The sequence below is a fragment of the Kryptolebias marmoratus genome, linkage group LG21 (genome assembly GCF_001649575.2).
Source record: "Kryptolebias marmoratus isolate JLee-2015 linkage group LG21, ASM164957v2, whole genome shotgun sequence".
In the NCBI taxonomy this organism is placed as follows: Eukaryota; Metazoa; Chordata; class Actinopteri; order Cyprinodontiformes; family Rivulidae; genus Kryptolebias; species Kryptolebias marmoratus.
This window is the reverse complement of record NC_051450.1, coordinates 16,873,534-16,889,366: the sequence shown is the minus strand read 5'-3', so window position 1 is coordinate 16,889,366 and position 15,833 is coordinate 16,873,534. Positions and strand designations below refer to the sequence as shown.

The 15,833-nt window shown below is 38.8% G+C and overlaps 1 protein-coding gene across 1 annotated transcript in view; it reads right to left on the bottom strand.

Annotated features, from left to right (window-relative positions):
- The window catches only part of lg21h8orf34 (linkage group 21 C8orf34 homolog), a 73,694-nt gene that overhangs the window by 11,822 nt on the left and 46,039 nt on the right, over positions 1-15,833 (bottom strand). The window contains exons 8-11 of the mRNA XM_017406695.3: positions 14,578-14,713; positions 10,896-10,981; positions 10,735-10,808; positions 2,165-2,291 (exon numbers count right to left, since the gene is read on the bottom strand). Of these exons, the coding sequence (XP_017262184.1) occupies positions 2,165-2,291; positions 10,735-10,808; positions 10,896-10,981; positions 14,578-14,713 (423 nt within the window). The remainder of the gene's footprint in view (positions 1-2,164; positions 2,292-10,734; positions 10,809-10,895; positions 10,982-14,577; positions 14,714-15,833) is intronic.

Below are 15,833 nucleotides of genomic sequence, written 5' to 3'. Positions count from 1 at the left end.
TAGAAGAAATAGAAACAGACCAAATCTATTAAAGTCTTTGATCAGGGAGCAGTTGCATGTTGGGAGAGAGTGCACGGCCACCACACATTATAAAACCATTCAGAACTCATGCAATCTTTATTGAGTCCCACCTCTGAAAATAAACAAGCTCACTAATGACATATTCGCCTGCAGGGTTGAAACCGAACCGAACACTGCTTCCCTCGATGGACTCAAACACCACCTCACTGTCTCTGAATTGAAAAGCAAATAGCTGATGTGGGAAGAAATGCACTGTTCTTATAATCTAATTTACAGTAGACTGTAAAATAAACCTCTGCACTTTTTAAAAGTGCTTATTTGTAGTTCACTGCATGGGTAAACCTCTGCAAAAACAGATGAAAATATGTTAAAAATGATGCATATTCTTAGAATGAGTTGCTCGAAAATAAGGGCTTTCTGAGCAACATAAGAAAAGTGAGGCTGAAGCTCATCATCAACTTGAAAAGGCTTGAAAAGGTCAAATCAACTTTCCAAACAATGTCAAAGAGACATCTGCAGAAGCCCGAATATCCAGCAGCTCTGTGTGCAGCTGAGGTTCTCTGGGGCAAAGTTAGCACAAATGTTTCAGTGCATTTTTCAAAACTCACTCCGTTTTGTTTACTGAAAAGCTGTAAGTTCTCCTCACTTCACCAATATGCTTCAAATAGGACTGGCATATGAAGGCCTGCTCAGAGTGTTAACTCTGTGTGAGGCAGTCAAACAGAGGGGGGAGACATGCATAAACAAACAAGTGTGTGACACATGACACTTAAACAGCGCCGTTCCCCCTGGCCTTCACCCCGGCCTTCACCCCGCACTTTCATCTGATTCCTAAACGAATACATACTTGATCTTCATGCAAGCTGAAGCCTCTGACTCAGCCAGACGTCACATGTGTTAAAGATGAGCAGCACAGAGAACGATAACGTCCGAACCGCTGCAAAAACGGATGTTTTATGGGAAAATATGGCTTTTCAGCACAAATGGGCCTTAATGAGCTTAGCGAAAGTTAATAAATGAATTATTGGAGCTGCACTGGAATTGTGGCTTGTGGGAAATAATTTATTTTGTTTATTAGCATGTTAGGAAAGATTACAAAATACACTTTCTCAGCTTGAGGATAGAAGAGGATTAGTGATCCCAGATGTTTAATAGTATTGCTTGGCATTTAAAATCAGGTCTAACCAGTAGTTTCGGGCTGTAGTAAGAACAAAAAAAAAAAGAATTATGTTGACATTTTTGTGGAAAAGTTGGAACTTTTCACATTATGACATTGTCTCAATGTTAAAACATTTCAGTCTGAAGTATTTTGTTATCTTGTTGCAGGTCTCCTACCCATCTCAAGAGCACTAGAGTTGTAGTTTAGCACCTGCACAAGACCTTTCCTCTGTCAGAAAACGCCAACAATTATTGAGAAAGTTGTCCAGATCTGCCTACCTTGATTTAAAAGTGTTCTCCAGCAGATTGAATCATAAACATGGAGGCAGCTGAAGAGGTGGGTACAAAGTGGGCCGAGGCAGACACAATGTTGGCAACAAAATTATGTGCAAGGGCTAAAAGACAGTTTTGCAAGCTGTGCACATGGCAGTAAGTCATGATTTTCGAAAACCGTCTCACTGGTTGCTTGGTCACAACAGAAAATTTGCCTATTTTCTTGCAATTTTGAGTCGCCAACTAGTCTCCCAACAGTCACAGCCCAGTGAGAGCTTTCCTTAAAAGAATGGTTTTGTCAGACTGGAAGAGATGCAAATCTAAATCTTTTTTTTCCTAATGACAAAAAGGTTATTTGAATTTGTAGATGTTTTGTTTTTAAAGTTGGAAAGTACAACACTTGACTGTGGTAATAACAATTTATGTACAAGTTGAGATGTATGATGGAAACGTGTTTGAGTTTTTCATACTTCACTGTTTTTTTTAAATAATAAATCCCTTCACAAGGATAAAATGTATGATCACATTAATACAGAAAACTAGGTTTTAATTAAGCAAGACAATTTTCTGAACAAGTAGAACTTTTTTGTTTGTTTGGACTCTTCAAGCGCAATCTAAGTTCAGCTTCATTGCTTTAATGTAAATGCATAACATATAAAGTTAATTTGTATTCATTAAAGTCACAAGCACAAGTCACACAAAAAGCACCTACCAGCGAGCTGTTTGCCCATGTTCTCCAGCTCTTTGGAGAAGAGGGGGTCGCCAAGCAGCAGGCCCGTCTGCCCCACAGAGCTCCCACCTCTCACAGCCTTCAGATCAGCGTCCCAGACAGCCTGACGCTAGTTAGTGAGGAGAACAGGGGGGGAAAGAGAGTCAGTCACATTAGAAGAAAGACCCTTCAATTAACTCTTTATATAATTTTCAGCTAATGCTGAAAATATCTGAGCCATATCTGCTGAGAAAAAAAAAAGCCAATTATTATTTTACGGGCTTTAGCAAAACACGAGAAACCACAGCAAGTGTAGATGAAAGCATGCAGCATGGAGGGAACTTTGTTAAGTTAATGTATGCCGCGAGACAGTCAGTAGTGGTTCAGAACCACATTTCTTTTTTATAACTATCAGCAGAGGCTTGCATGCAGACTCGTGTGTTGGCATAGAGCCCGTCAACAGCAAATTGTGCAATGACGATAAAGCAGCAATAAATTCTGAATTGCTCCCCTGAGAGTGCACAATATTGTCTTCAAAAACATACATTTAAAAGCACAAAAAGTTCTGCTTTTGGCAATTATGCTCACTCTACTCCCAGACAAAGTGTACAATTAGGAAGAAAATGTGTTAGCTTTGCCAAGTCCTGCAATGGCAGCATGCCTAATCCTACAAATTACTCCTTTGTGTGGCCAGATGATCCGCAGGATTAATACACAGTGCCCCTTAGCTCCGAACACAGGTGAGAAATAAAAACTTACAGCCCCAATTCCCCCACCTGTTTGTTTCGTTTGCACACGATAAGTTATTCTACCTCCGATGCCAGCACTTACATCATTTGATATGTGAGGTTTTTAATGAGGAACGGAGCTGACTTGACTAAGTGCTGACGGAGAGCACGGTTCAGGAACATCTGGTGATGAACATGTAGTGCATTCTTGGAGTGATACTGACGTGCCGTACCATATTTTACAAAGCGACAGAATTAATGTGTGGCGTCATTTCAAACTGAGACTGGCTTTTAAAAGAACAGAGTAACATCACAACTTTTTCTCCCATGATTTGTACATTTTGTCTTATTTAAAACTACCTATAGTTTTTAAAGAAGACTTGTGTTTTGGCGATCGCTACGTCAGAGCCTCTGTGGCTGTACAAAAAGAAAAATAAACCATTTTTGCTCATAATAAATCACAGAATGTCTTTGATTCCAGAGTACAATAGGAACTGATATCAGCCAATAAACTGATTACATGAAACTTTGCCAAAAATGTTGAAAGAAACTTGATTAACAAGCTGTAAATGCTTTGGTAAGATAAAAACAAAAGTAAACTTGCAGTGATCAGATTGGGTTAGTGTAGCTTGTGTGAACTTGGCCAATATTTCCACAATCATGAGAACTTCTTCCACCAACACAAACCAGGCACTAGTTTTGGTTTAGATGTTCTTCAGTGTGTGAACCCTCTAAGAACTTAATTGCTTTTCCATGATCTACATAATTAGGCTCCTTTCTACATCAGTTCTTACACAAGTTGGCTTCTGTAGAGTATGATGCATTTTCTTCAAGGGAGACAAACTTTCTTGCAGTTTTTAAAGTGGTTTTGATCAATAGTTCTCCGGGCTTTTTAAAGGAAAGTCTTTAGGCTTCGGATACTTATTCTCCTCATTTTCTGTCCAGTCTGTGTAGCAGACCATAACATACTGTGCAGTTTATGCCTAAAAGAATGAGGAATGTGGACAAGGAAAAAAAAAAGAAGAAGCTTTAGGCCTAAAAATGATCCATCTCCAACAAACGATGAGTCATGTCTTTTAGAAACAGAAACAGAAAATAATTCAGCAAAGACCTGACAGAACAAGAAACACAGTGGTTGATCATCTACTTATAACACATTCTCTGCAAACAGCTCTATGGGAATCATTTTGTTGGTCCTAAAATGCTAGTTTATGTTTAGTAAATTGTGATATCTTTGTTATTTAAAAAAAAAAATCAACAAAAAAATGATAACAAATTCTGTCTTTGCTACAGACTGCTGGTTAAAAAAAACCAACTGAAAATCCAGTTTCTATGGATAGTCTTTACAGAGTCTTGGTGAGGTCTTCAGGGTTATTGAAGAATAAAATGGGCTCCCTGTTACATGTGATAGAGTGGCATAGGTTCATGATGGTTTTGAGCATGCTCCAAACTTCTGTAGCAAGGCTGCAGTGGTTTATCACCACAGTGGCAGCATATCAGGGTCCTGGGTGAAGTGTGGGGGAGTGTGGTGTCAGCATTTCCATGACATGAGGCTCATGAACAGAAGTGTGGCTTGGTCATTGAACTGGCCAGGCTCGCCACATGCCTAGACTACAACCAAGATTGTCATAAGAGCATGAAAACAACCAGACATGATCCCCGTAGCTGCATCCTGACGCAGTCCGAGAGAGTCGTGCCAGGGCGAGTTAATACGGAGTAGTGAGGATGCAGGAAAGCATCTCTGGTCATGGAAAAACCTATCTGGTGACTAAGAGCGTAGCAGCATCATGATTGACTTTCCACTGAGGGAGGTTTTCCTAATTTGCCATGATGCATTCATGTTCTATTAGGTTGTGTAGGTCATGAGAGCATAAAAGGGTCATCACTCAATGTGAAGGAGGCCTGAGTTCCTGTCATTTGGTCATCAAAACAAGAACCGCTTTAAGATTATGCATTATTTTTCACAGCTACATTCCATCTGCTTTACAGTGCTCATGTGGAGCTGCATGACTTGCCAAAGTGGATGAAAGATGATTTTTGTAGTTTATGACTTACTTTTAATGCCCAAACACTAAATGAAAAGATCATTTCCAGCACGAAGAAGCTTGACAGACATAAGATTTTTTTCAACATAATCCTCAACACACTGTAACAATCAGTTTGTGTTTGAAGAAATACAAAAAATAAAAAATAAATAAAACCATAACCTGGCCATATGTCCTCTGACTTGAGTCCAGCAGAAACGCTTTGGAGTATTTTAGTGCAACCTGCTCCAGCAAATAGCAGCTGAAAAGAATAACCTGTGAAAACTGGCACTGTCAAACAAAAAGATGGACAAAAGGACTGAAAACCAAAATGCTATGCAGGTGGTTCTTCTTTTGTACTGCCTTGAAGTTGTTTTTGCGTCTCACATGGGAACACTATATCTTAAAAATGAAATAGTTATTGTAACGTGATACACTTTTAAAAAACGTTCTCCTTAGAAGAGAGGATTGTGCTTGGTTTTGTTCAATAATTCAAACATAAACTAGACGGAGAAAAAAAAGCAGGGAAAGCGGCTATTCTATGATGTATGTCTGACCATGAAACGCTGAGTCTATGGCACCAATCTCCATGCCTGTCAGATACATGAAGCATTTTGTGGCAGCGGAACCACAACACCACAAGCCAATGCTTAATTACAGCCCTCAAAAAGCAGCGAAGCGAGCTGAACATCACAGCTGAATCCACTCCCCATTTTTCTCCCTTTATTTATTTTTAAATTTCTTTTTCTTTGGTGGTATCCCCCCAAATCCAGCGGCATGACATCATCTTCTTCCTCCTGCCGCTCTGCTCAGCTCTCGCAAACAGGGCCACCAACAGATCCCAGTTTTCTTTTTAATTTCTTACACACTTTAAAATCACGATTGAACTCCAAATCATTACGTTTTATTGCTTTGCAGCCAAATTTTGTTTAGAAAAACCAGATCCAGATCTGACAAGTTTATTAAAGGTTCAGTTGGTGCCTGAGAAACCAGTTCTTGCTTTATTGGAGCAGTCGATATAGATTTACCATTTTTATTCAAAGGGAAAGCGACAATAATGTTTTTGCTTGTGTTTGTGTTATTTTGTCTGTTGTATTAGGAGAATATCTCACAAACCAGTGAACAGATTTAAATGAAACTCCCAGATAATAATCACTGGATGTAGACCTAAAACTGATTAATGTTAGGTGTCAAACCCATTCAAGATGGCTGCCACAGCTATGTGAATTAAAAAACACAAAATACCTGTAACTCAGTTAATTTTACAAATATTGAGCTAAAATTTGGTGTGAACGTAGCTGAGCTTCATTCCTAACAGATACTCTGAGCCCTACATATTTAGATTTATTTTTTTTGTTTAAAACTCGTGCATGAAAGGCAGTGGGCGATCCTGTCCAACATATATTTATTAGGACCATACTTTATAACCTGGGGACTGCAGACTGGAGGCTAAAACTAGTGGTGCTGCAGAGTCACTAAAGACCCCTAACAAACAAACCGGATATACAATGACTGCAAGCAATTCCCCTCCTCAGATAACATCAGTGCACAAACAAACACTACAATCAAAATCAAACTAAGTTCCCTGGGTTTTGGTGAAGTCATACATATTTGGAAAGTCACATGGAAATCATCAACGTGAAAAATCTACCGTTATAATGAAAAGAAAAATCAGACAAAACCCAGAAACGTTAGAGTAGCTGGAAAATCCAAAGTTTGATTAGAGCCCGAAAACACACAATGAAGTGATAAAAGGTTTGCTGCTCCCGCCATTGCTCCTGTCCCTGACTGCATATGACATAAGAACATATGGGTCGAACCTCTCCCCCCTTTTGTTTTGATGCTAAATTTGGATGCTTTAATCTACTCATGAAAAGAGAAGACAGGAAATGCCTTTTCATCTCCAAAAAAATAGTGGCTATGATTTTTTGCTTTGACTTATGAGTATATTTGTGTTCATGGTGCAAAACCAACTTTTATAATCCTCCTCCCATTGTTGCAACAACAAAAGAGGGGGAAAAAAAATAAAGAGAAAAAGGGGAAAACCTCTGGTGTTGCTCCTGCCCAAATGATAAATATGAATGCTTTTTGCCAAATTAACTCCACATTTAAAGCAAAATGACAAAAAAAAGGAAAGACAGTGAAACATTTTGTACATTTGTGGAAACGATCACCACAATCTGGGTATTTGCTCCCATCCATCAACAAGGAGTGTTTGGATGCAGTAACAACATGATCAGAACAAGCGAACAAAACCAAGACGCTCATATAGGTGACCACCATTTCTCATTCTGGAGTCAACCTTATTCAAGATGGTCGCCATAGCTAATGACCTTCACTAGAATTTTGGTGTCTTATTGGCTGAGAGTCACTGTTACTCTACAGTAGTTATAACTGTAGCAGCCATCTTGACAGTTTCTGCTCTTTAATATATATTTATCTTACTTTTAAAAAGAGAATGACTTTGTGACTTTAACCCCAAAACCTTTCTGAAAATATGAAACAGTCATAATCCAATCAGAAGTGCTATTATAGAATCAAAAATGGAAATATCCAGTAATTATTTCCTTTAAACAGTAAACCTGATGATGAATGATCTAACCGTAAAGAATGGATGCAAATTCCTTGGAGTACGTGATCATGAGACAATTTTATTATTATTTCTTTAATTACCAAATAAAACTAAAAGGTAACAACCTGTATTTTATGTCACAAGTTCTAAAACAGTTTGAGTTCTCTGACTTCATTTTATGAAACAAACAGCAATGTTTTTCCATTTGCTGTTGTGTGCTCTTCTTCTTTGCATAGCAGTGATTAGATAGGTTACCTCTTTTAATGAATTCCTGTTGTTTTGGCACACGGCAGAATCACCTAATGGGTTTTTATAGACTTGTGTACAAAACTCTGAGGCTTACCAGCTTCACTGCAGCCAAAAACAAACAGGATATTGGCAATAACATAGTCAGGCTTTTATTAAAGTGTTCCAAATACACATCGTATAATGGCCTTCATTTATTTATTGACAATCAGCTGACAGATGGTCAGAAAAGTACCTTAACACAAGTATAGATGACTATAGATACATCCTTTCAAATAATAATTAACATTAGAGGAGTGAACTATACCGTAGTCAAGGATATTAGAATTAAAATGAAAGACCAACTTTTCCAGTATTTTAAATATAGATGTTTTGATATTGTTTGGGGGAAAAAAAAGGACAATAATTAAAAAAAAAAACTTATTCTCTCTTTTAAACTCAAAAAAGCTGCCGTTTTAAAAGAACCATTTTGATAGACTTACCATTTTATTGCTTATAAAAAAATCTTGTTGCTTTTTTATTATATATATATATATATTTTTTTTTTTTTTTAAGTCTTTTTTTATCACCGTATTAAAGGTTTTTCCACAGCACCACAAGTCTGATGTGTAAATTTGCTAACAGTAAATTTGAATATCTCTAAAATTTAAGAAGTACGAGGACAGTCACAAATCCCAGATGTGAAAAAAACAAGAAACTAAATAAACATCAAGCACAAGTACATAATTCATCCACAATAACTCAGATAATTTGTCAGATTTACTCAGAGAACGACCACGCATGCTCAACCATCTAAGTGCGGGAAGGACAATGATGCCAAATATAAAAACCATACAGCCTATGAACTCCGCCAAAGTCTCCTGGAAATGAGAAGAAACCATCATAAAGTTCCTGCTTTTTATTAAGCACATTGCATCACTTCAATTATCTTATTTCTATCAGAGAAGCCGAACGTTTCCTCTTGCAGACTTTACGACTGGAACAGCCGTAGCACTCGGAGCCAAACACGACTAAAACATAAATCAGCTCTCACAAAGCAGGTCGTAGAATCGGGGAATTTGCTCATGCTGTTACTTTAGGAACATATTTGTCTTTATGGGCCAATTATCACCTGAAGGAGCTGGCAGAGGCAGGGGGTCTGTCAGACAAATAATGATAACTATTAACAGTATTTACTTTCCAACGTCACCAGGTTTATACGTCCCAGAATAGCGCAGTCTGCACAGTACATGACTTGCATCATTTATGGACGGTCATAAATATGCTAATAATGAAATACGACCCAAACTTCTAAACTTAGAGGGAAAATAAATAAATAAATCACATGAATTTTTTTATAATGCTAACAACCAATAAAGAAACAACTGGTCACTTTTCTACAAATGGAAAGACCGTTTGTGTTTTCACCAAAAAAAAAGTACTTTATTCTCTGTTGCCCCCTCCCCCCGTACACTCTTAAAAATTTTGCATTACTTCCATGTAAATGTACTTGTAAATGATTCAAATTGCATAGTATTACAAATCTTTATTTTATCTTTTTAAACTGTAATTATCAGTAATTAAACTCAAACCCCGACAGGAGAGGTGTGACCTCGAAGGTTACAATGCTACACCGTCATGAATGTCTCAGATTTAAAAAAAAAAGAAAAAAAGGTTTAACTCCTGCAGATGCAGAAGAGCATAAACACATCAACAGAAATCTTTAAAATATTTGGTTTTAGCGATATTTAGCCTTTTCACTTAGACATTTCTATAACTATATTCAAAAGTCTGTTTTTAGGAATCAGACACTAGTGTTTAATGTTCAGGCCCGAATGTCTTTAGGTTCAGGATGATGGGTGTTGGATTTGGTTTGGGTTATTTGGGTTGCGTGGAGCCTCTCTGCATCTGCTTCACACACGGAGCTGTGCCTTGGCTCCAAAGTCCTTTCATTAAAAAAAAAAAAAAAAAAAAGAAATCCCTAACGATAAACTTTAAAAAGCCGTGTTGGATACCCAAACAAATCTCATTTCAACCCCTTTTCCTTACCCCTACATTTGCACATTAACAATGAGAGTAGGGGTGTCTAAATTATTTTTTGTGACGCAAGGGCAGGGCTATCTGTCCTAACAAAGTACAACTTTTTAAAGCCTCACATCAACTAAAGTAACAGGCTGCACTTATGACAAACAGATACTGTGTTTATGATGGGATGAGAAATCATTTTAAGGAACTGGAAAACACCCTGAAAGCTCTTCTGTATTATGGTTGATCTTTTACAATGAGAATAAATGCTAAAGTTTGTTGCAAGCTTGAAAACTAATTACAGAGCATATATGGGCATGTTGGCATCACATCTGTGTATATAAAGAGCCATTTACTTCTTAAAGAGTGATCTAATTTTGTTGGGAAATATATCAACCAATACTCCTTGTGTCTTTAAATTAAGGGCTAAGAAATAAAGATGGATGAGACAGAAACACTACAAAATGTGATTTGGCTTTAGATTGGGCAGCTATAATAAAAGGTATTGGCTTTTTTTTTTTTTTTTTTGCTGCTTTTGTGCAAAGAGTCTAGCTTTTTTTGCTCAACACTTTATTACTGTCTATATGTGTCACATCAGGCCCATACATCACACACAATACACCACTAGAGAAAAAAACTCTCATACCCTAATGACCTGTAAATATTTACATCCATAAAATAAATCTGAAAAGCTGCCATTTTAGTTTGTCTAAGATATTCTTTTATTCTTTTCATCCTGCACACAAGTGCCCCAGGAGGCAAGCAACGTGATATAGGTAGATTTCTGATTGGGGTATCATCATCAATTGTTCTGTGAGAGCTGAAATGCTCATGTGAAGACGGATCGGTTTGGCTCGGGTCTCCTTCTGTTAACAAGAAGCTTGAGGTGGTTTTTGCTCAATCTCAGACAATAAAGCAGCGGCGGAGAGCGCTACGAGGTAACTGATGGCTGTAAAGCGATCGTAATTGTTTGGTGATGGATCCAGGGAGGACACTTACCGAGGCTGACACTTGAGATAAGGCCTCGCATTCCTGTAGCCGACCCGCCACTGTGTCCACCCCGGGCAATGGCGCTGCTCCAGACACAAGACAATGGAGATCGTCACACACAAAAAAAGTAGCGATATGAAACTAAATAAAAATGTTGCTTTTGAGCTTACAGGAGATGTCAGGGACAGCTTGTTCAGATACGTGAGGCCTGTGCTCCTCCTCAGATCGGCTGTTTGATAGAGTGTCTCCCTGCAGCCTAGAAACAACACGTAACATATACACAACCCTGAACATACAAACAAGGAGCTATATATGCTAGCTGGAAGTCAGATAACAAGACAGACACATCTTTGTCAGGCTGAGGTGATGAGACAAAAAGGAAATGTTTAACAAGTTCCTAATCTCTTCAGCTAAATGTGGGTCGGTGACAGACAGGGCAGGCTGGAGTCAGTTTGAGGACACCAACACTGTTTTACAACAGATCAAACCTGAACCTGAGTGTCTTTAGTGTAAAACTATAGCATTACATAAAAAAGATGCTATTTTCTGCTTTAAAAATAACAAACAGAAAAATGTCACGCCGTCTGTTTCTCTTTAGCTGTTCTTTAAATTGATGTTTTCTGAGCTTCTTTACTTTTGTTTTTTCAGAGTAAAATAGAGCCAGATCTGACATATTTGGCTGTTTCTTTAAGATATTAAAAGATTTATGTTCCCATAGGGCAGAAAAGTAAACTGTGGGTTAAAGACAGGCAGATTCTCCAACGGAAACATGAAGTTGCGCTGTTTTTCCACTACATTTGTAGTCCTTTACGGTTTTTTTTTTTATAACCATACTAAAAAAAAAACGTATGAAAACAAACCCTTTATATAAAATTGTAAATCATCTAACAAATTAGTTTTTGCTCCAGTCTTTTGCTGCATGTCATCAGTGCAATCATTAGCTGAAGACAAAGAAAGGTAATCTCTTTGCTTTTATGGTGCAACTGCTTTCCCAGCCTCAGAGTCTCCAGCTCTCTACCTCTTCAATAACGGTTTAAAGAACTTTTTTCAAGCATATTTTATTTCTTTCCCTTTCTTTATATATCCATCTCCTTGTCTTTATTTCTTTTAAATGGTCTTTATAAGGCCATTAAATGTGCCCAAGATGACTATCACAAGGCCTTCTCAGTCTATGAACAAAAGCCACAGGTCTCGGCTACCATCCCCTCAGTGCATTCCTGATATGAAGGCAGTTAATTTAATGAGAACTACGAGCCCGAGAAGGAGGGCTGTGTAGATTTATTCCCAGGACCTCAAGAATGTAAGATCTGCAATGTGTCTGGGCCTTTTAAACGAACTGTTCAGGGGCATTAAAGAGGTGGATGCAACGCTGGGGTGACCACAACTAAAGACGCAGCCACAACAGGCCTCACGGCGCAGAGAGGTGCTGCACGGCGACAACTGGTTCAGTCTCGTAGGCAGCCAGATAGACGGCACCGTACATGTGTTTCAGCTCACAGAAATTACTGGCCTCTCAGAGCCCATAGGTAGGAGAGAAAAAAGAACCGAGTTCTAATGTGTTTGCCTAAAGGGCAACGGGTATGTGAGGAATGCTTCTCCAACTTGGGCCAACGTTCAACGCAGAGCGAAGGAACTCCTCACTGTGTTTGGGAGACAGATTTTACAGATATTGAGCTATAATTCGGTCTGGTTGTAGCGAAGTTACTCACAACACATACTAAATGTGCTAGACATTTCCTTAAAATTTTAGCAAAACATCCCATGACCAAGTGGACGGATTTTAATGAAACTCTCAGAAAATAATTATTGGCTGCATCTAAAACTGAATAAAGTTTGGAGTCACTCCAATTCAGGATGGTCAACTATTAACCTTAGCCAACACAGAAGTTGTTATAACTCAGTTTTACAGATATCAAGCTAAAATGTGATGTGGGGGTAGCTGAGAGTCATTCACAACCCATACTCTGAACAAGACTTCTCACAACATTGTATGACATTTCGCATAACGTTATTTTTAAAAACCAAAATGGCTACGACTCCAACATTTCTCAGCACGAGACCATCTTAGTTTAAAACTTTGGCATGAAAGTCGACGGGCCTTTCCTTCAAAAAATGCTAGACTTTAAATGTAAAACTGGAACAATCTGCTGGAGAAAAAACATCCCTGATATTCCCAACTAAGGCGCAGCGGATTACTATTCTACTGTTTCTGGGATTGAAAACTTGCAAAGTCAGTAGTGATAAAACATCTGCACACATCAGATCAGTGCAATGTGATCGTGATTGGAAGATTTCAATCCCAGATAATCCACTCCGATCTCAGCCCCACGCAGAGAAGCTTAAGGTAGTTCAAGAGCTATCTGCAACAGGTAGGATAATTGATTATAACATTTTAATTTCTTTAAAACTATCTTTAAAATTCAAATAATCAGCCTCAGTTTGACATCACATACCTAAGCAGTGTCATTGTACTGACACAGGTAGGTTTTCTGAAAGGCAAATTTAAAGATTTACATTTTTCTGGGCCATGTTCTATATGTTTTCCTAGAAAATCTATTCACAACAAAGAGTTAATGCATAAGGCCTCTGATGTGGTTGCCCAAAATGCTGCTTTTTTTTTTAACCATGATCTGACTTGCAAGAACATCCAAGCTTCAAAATCTGCGTCTGTGCGCCTGAACTCTTGTCCAACCTGGTTTCTGCAAAACAAACCAAGCACCACTTTTCCACCTTACTGATCTGTTTGTATCCTTTGCACCACCTAAATATGACTGAGAAAGGTCAAAGCTCTCTGGATGATAAGACTAATGAAAGATTTGGGTGTCAGGTTATAGAGAGTGGAGATATTTCTGACATTTCAGTAACAAAATCAGCACAAGAGCCAAAAACAACTCCTGATAGAGACGCTGCTTCGCTTTGCCACTGATACAACCGTGGAACGAGGGTGTAAACAGTTCGCTTGGAAACATCAGGTAAATAAACTTTCAACAACAACAAAAAAAATAATCCAGCGATACCACACATCCTTCAGCAGCATCCCGCAGCCCGTGTGTGGAACAATACTGATAAACTGCAGGAATGAAAGAAGAAACAAATCCCAAACGGCAGAGGTTGTGCAGGCAGGAGTGTGCCTGACGTCTGATGAAGATACCCGCTTATCACTGACTGGCATCAAGAAAGAACCTTGCCCACACCTGCCTGTCGGATCGCGCCCAAAACTCAGAAATCTGAGCTGATGCTGGACGATGCTGGATTATGGAGTTAGACAGAAAACGTGTCAGAGGAGACAACTGATAAAGGCAAAAACGGTGATAATAAATATGTTTATCCATTGAAGAATCGGGAAAACAATGTGGAATAGACTGCTGCATATGATTCTAGTGAAGTCAGAGCGGAGAATATGTGCCATTAAACTGTGGCTTATAGTTATATTTTTTTTTAAACGGGATTAAATATCTAATTTTAAGACCCTTCACAGTGAAGTGTGTCAATTTTGTTAAGTTTCATCCTCATTTGTCTTAATCAGCGCATTAACTTTGAGTTTCTTATCTGGTAAACGGTTCTACATGAGGTGGTCGAGTCAACTGTTTTTTATCGCGTGAAATAACTTAAAGCAATAGTTCAAATCTTTAGAAGTGTGGTTCTGTGGAAAGGTTATGAACACTTAATATCTTACCTGTTGTACATAGCAACTAAGATAAGATACTGACTACTCATACCTACTCAGCACAACTTTCAAAACAACAACATTTAAATTTTTTTTTAATGTCAGAACAGTTTTCTAAATCCACAGACAAAGGTGGAATCTGCAGAGCTGCAGAGCGCCAGACAAGAGAAGATGGAAACATTTACCTGGCACACCTAGAACAGATGTTGAGTGTAACTTTGGCCTGCGGTTCAGGCTGATAGGAGCTGCGGCCCTGGCTGAACTTACTGCCGGACGGAGCCAGCCTCGTCACGCCCTCCATCCGCAGGTCATCCAGGTCCTCTGAGGTCAGAGGGAGCAGCACATGAAGAGAGGACAGAGCAACAAAGCAAGACAAGAGGAGACAGAATGGACAGCTGTTATTTATGCTCTAATGTCGGACTTGTCAATATGATGTCCAGTACAGCTGTTCCCATTGAGTGGAGAAGCCATGAGCCTGGGTTGGGCGACGGAAACTCCAATATCTGATTGTGATTCAAACCTAAACAGGATCAGCTGTTATATCAGCATTGTGAATTTTTAACATTAAGATACCATCTGGTACACATTCACACACTTCTGTCATGGGAAAAAAAAAATAGGAAGAGGAAAACCTAAATCACAATAATATGATAGAATGAAGTAGTGGCAGTAACTCGTAACAGCTAATTACGATCAAAGCGGAGACTCATCGTTTGTCCCAGACGGAAAAAACCCCCCCTCTCAGTCATGAGTAAAGGGTCATCTTCAGGACAGACTCACCTCACTCACAGCGCAGTGCGTGCCTGACTTTCTACATGACTCGTTATTTGAAACCAACACTGATAGATTTTTTTTTTTTGTCTTTGTGCTCATATTACATCGCCCCTGGTTTGAAACAGAGAAAAAAAGGGTCTCACACCTTGCAAGAGGAGAATGCATGACTAATCACCTGGATTAGATTGAATGACACTTGCTCATGAGAACTTTCCTCCCTCCATCCATCAGCGTGGCACAGATCCAAATAAAATCTCTGCTGTCTGCAGAATCAAACGGGCAAAGGGAAATCATTTTGAAGAGACAGCGGCTAAACACGGCACGCCAGAGTAACTTGTGAGTCTATCCTGACTTGTTTTAGTAGACGATGTTGAGCTGGATCATGTTTTAGTCGTACTAAAGACTAGTTTATTTTTAAAAATCTGTAAATTTGAAGAACGGGGGACAAAAAGAATCCATTAAATTTGATCACAAATCATCTTCACGTTCATACAAATTGCAGTTACAGCCAGGGGTGGAAATTAGCACCCGCCACCCGCCAAAGGCGGGTAAATATTTGAAGCGGCGGGTGAATTTGATCAACACACATGCCACTGTGGCGGGTTGGCAATTTGAACAGAAAAGGTGTTATTTGTCCTCTTGACATATAGGGGGCAGCAATGTGCTC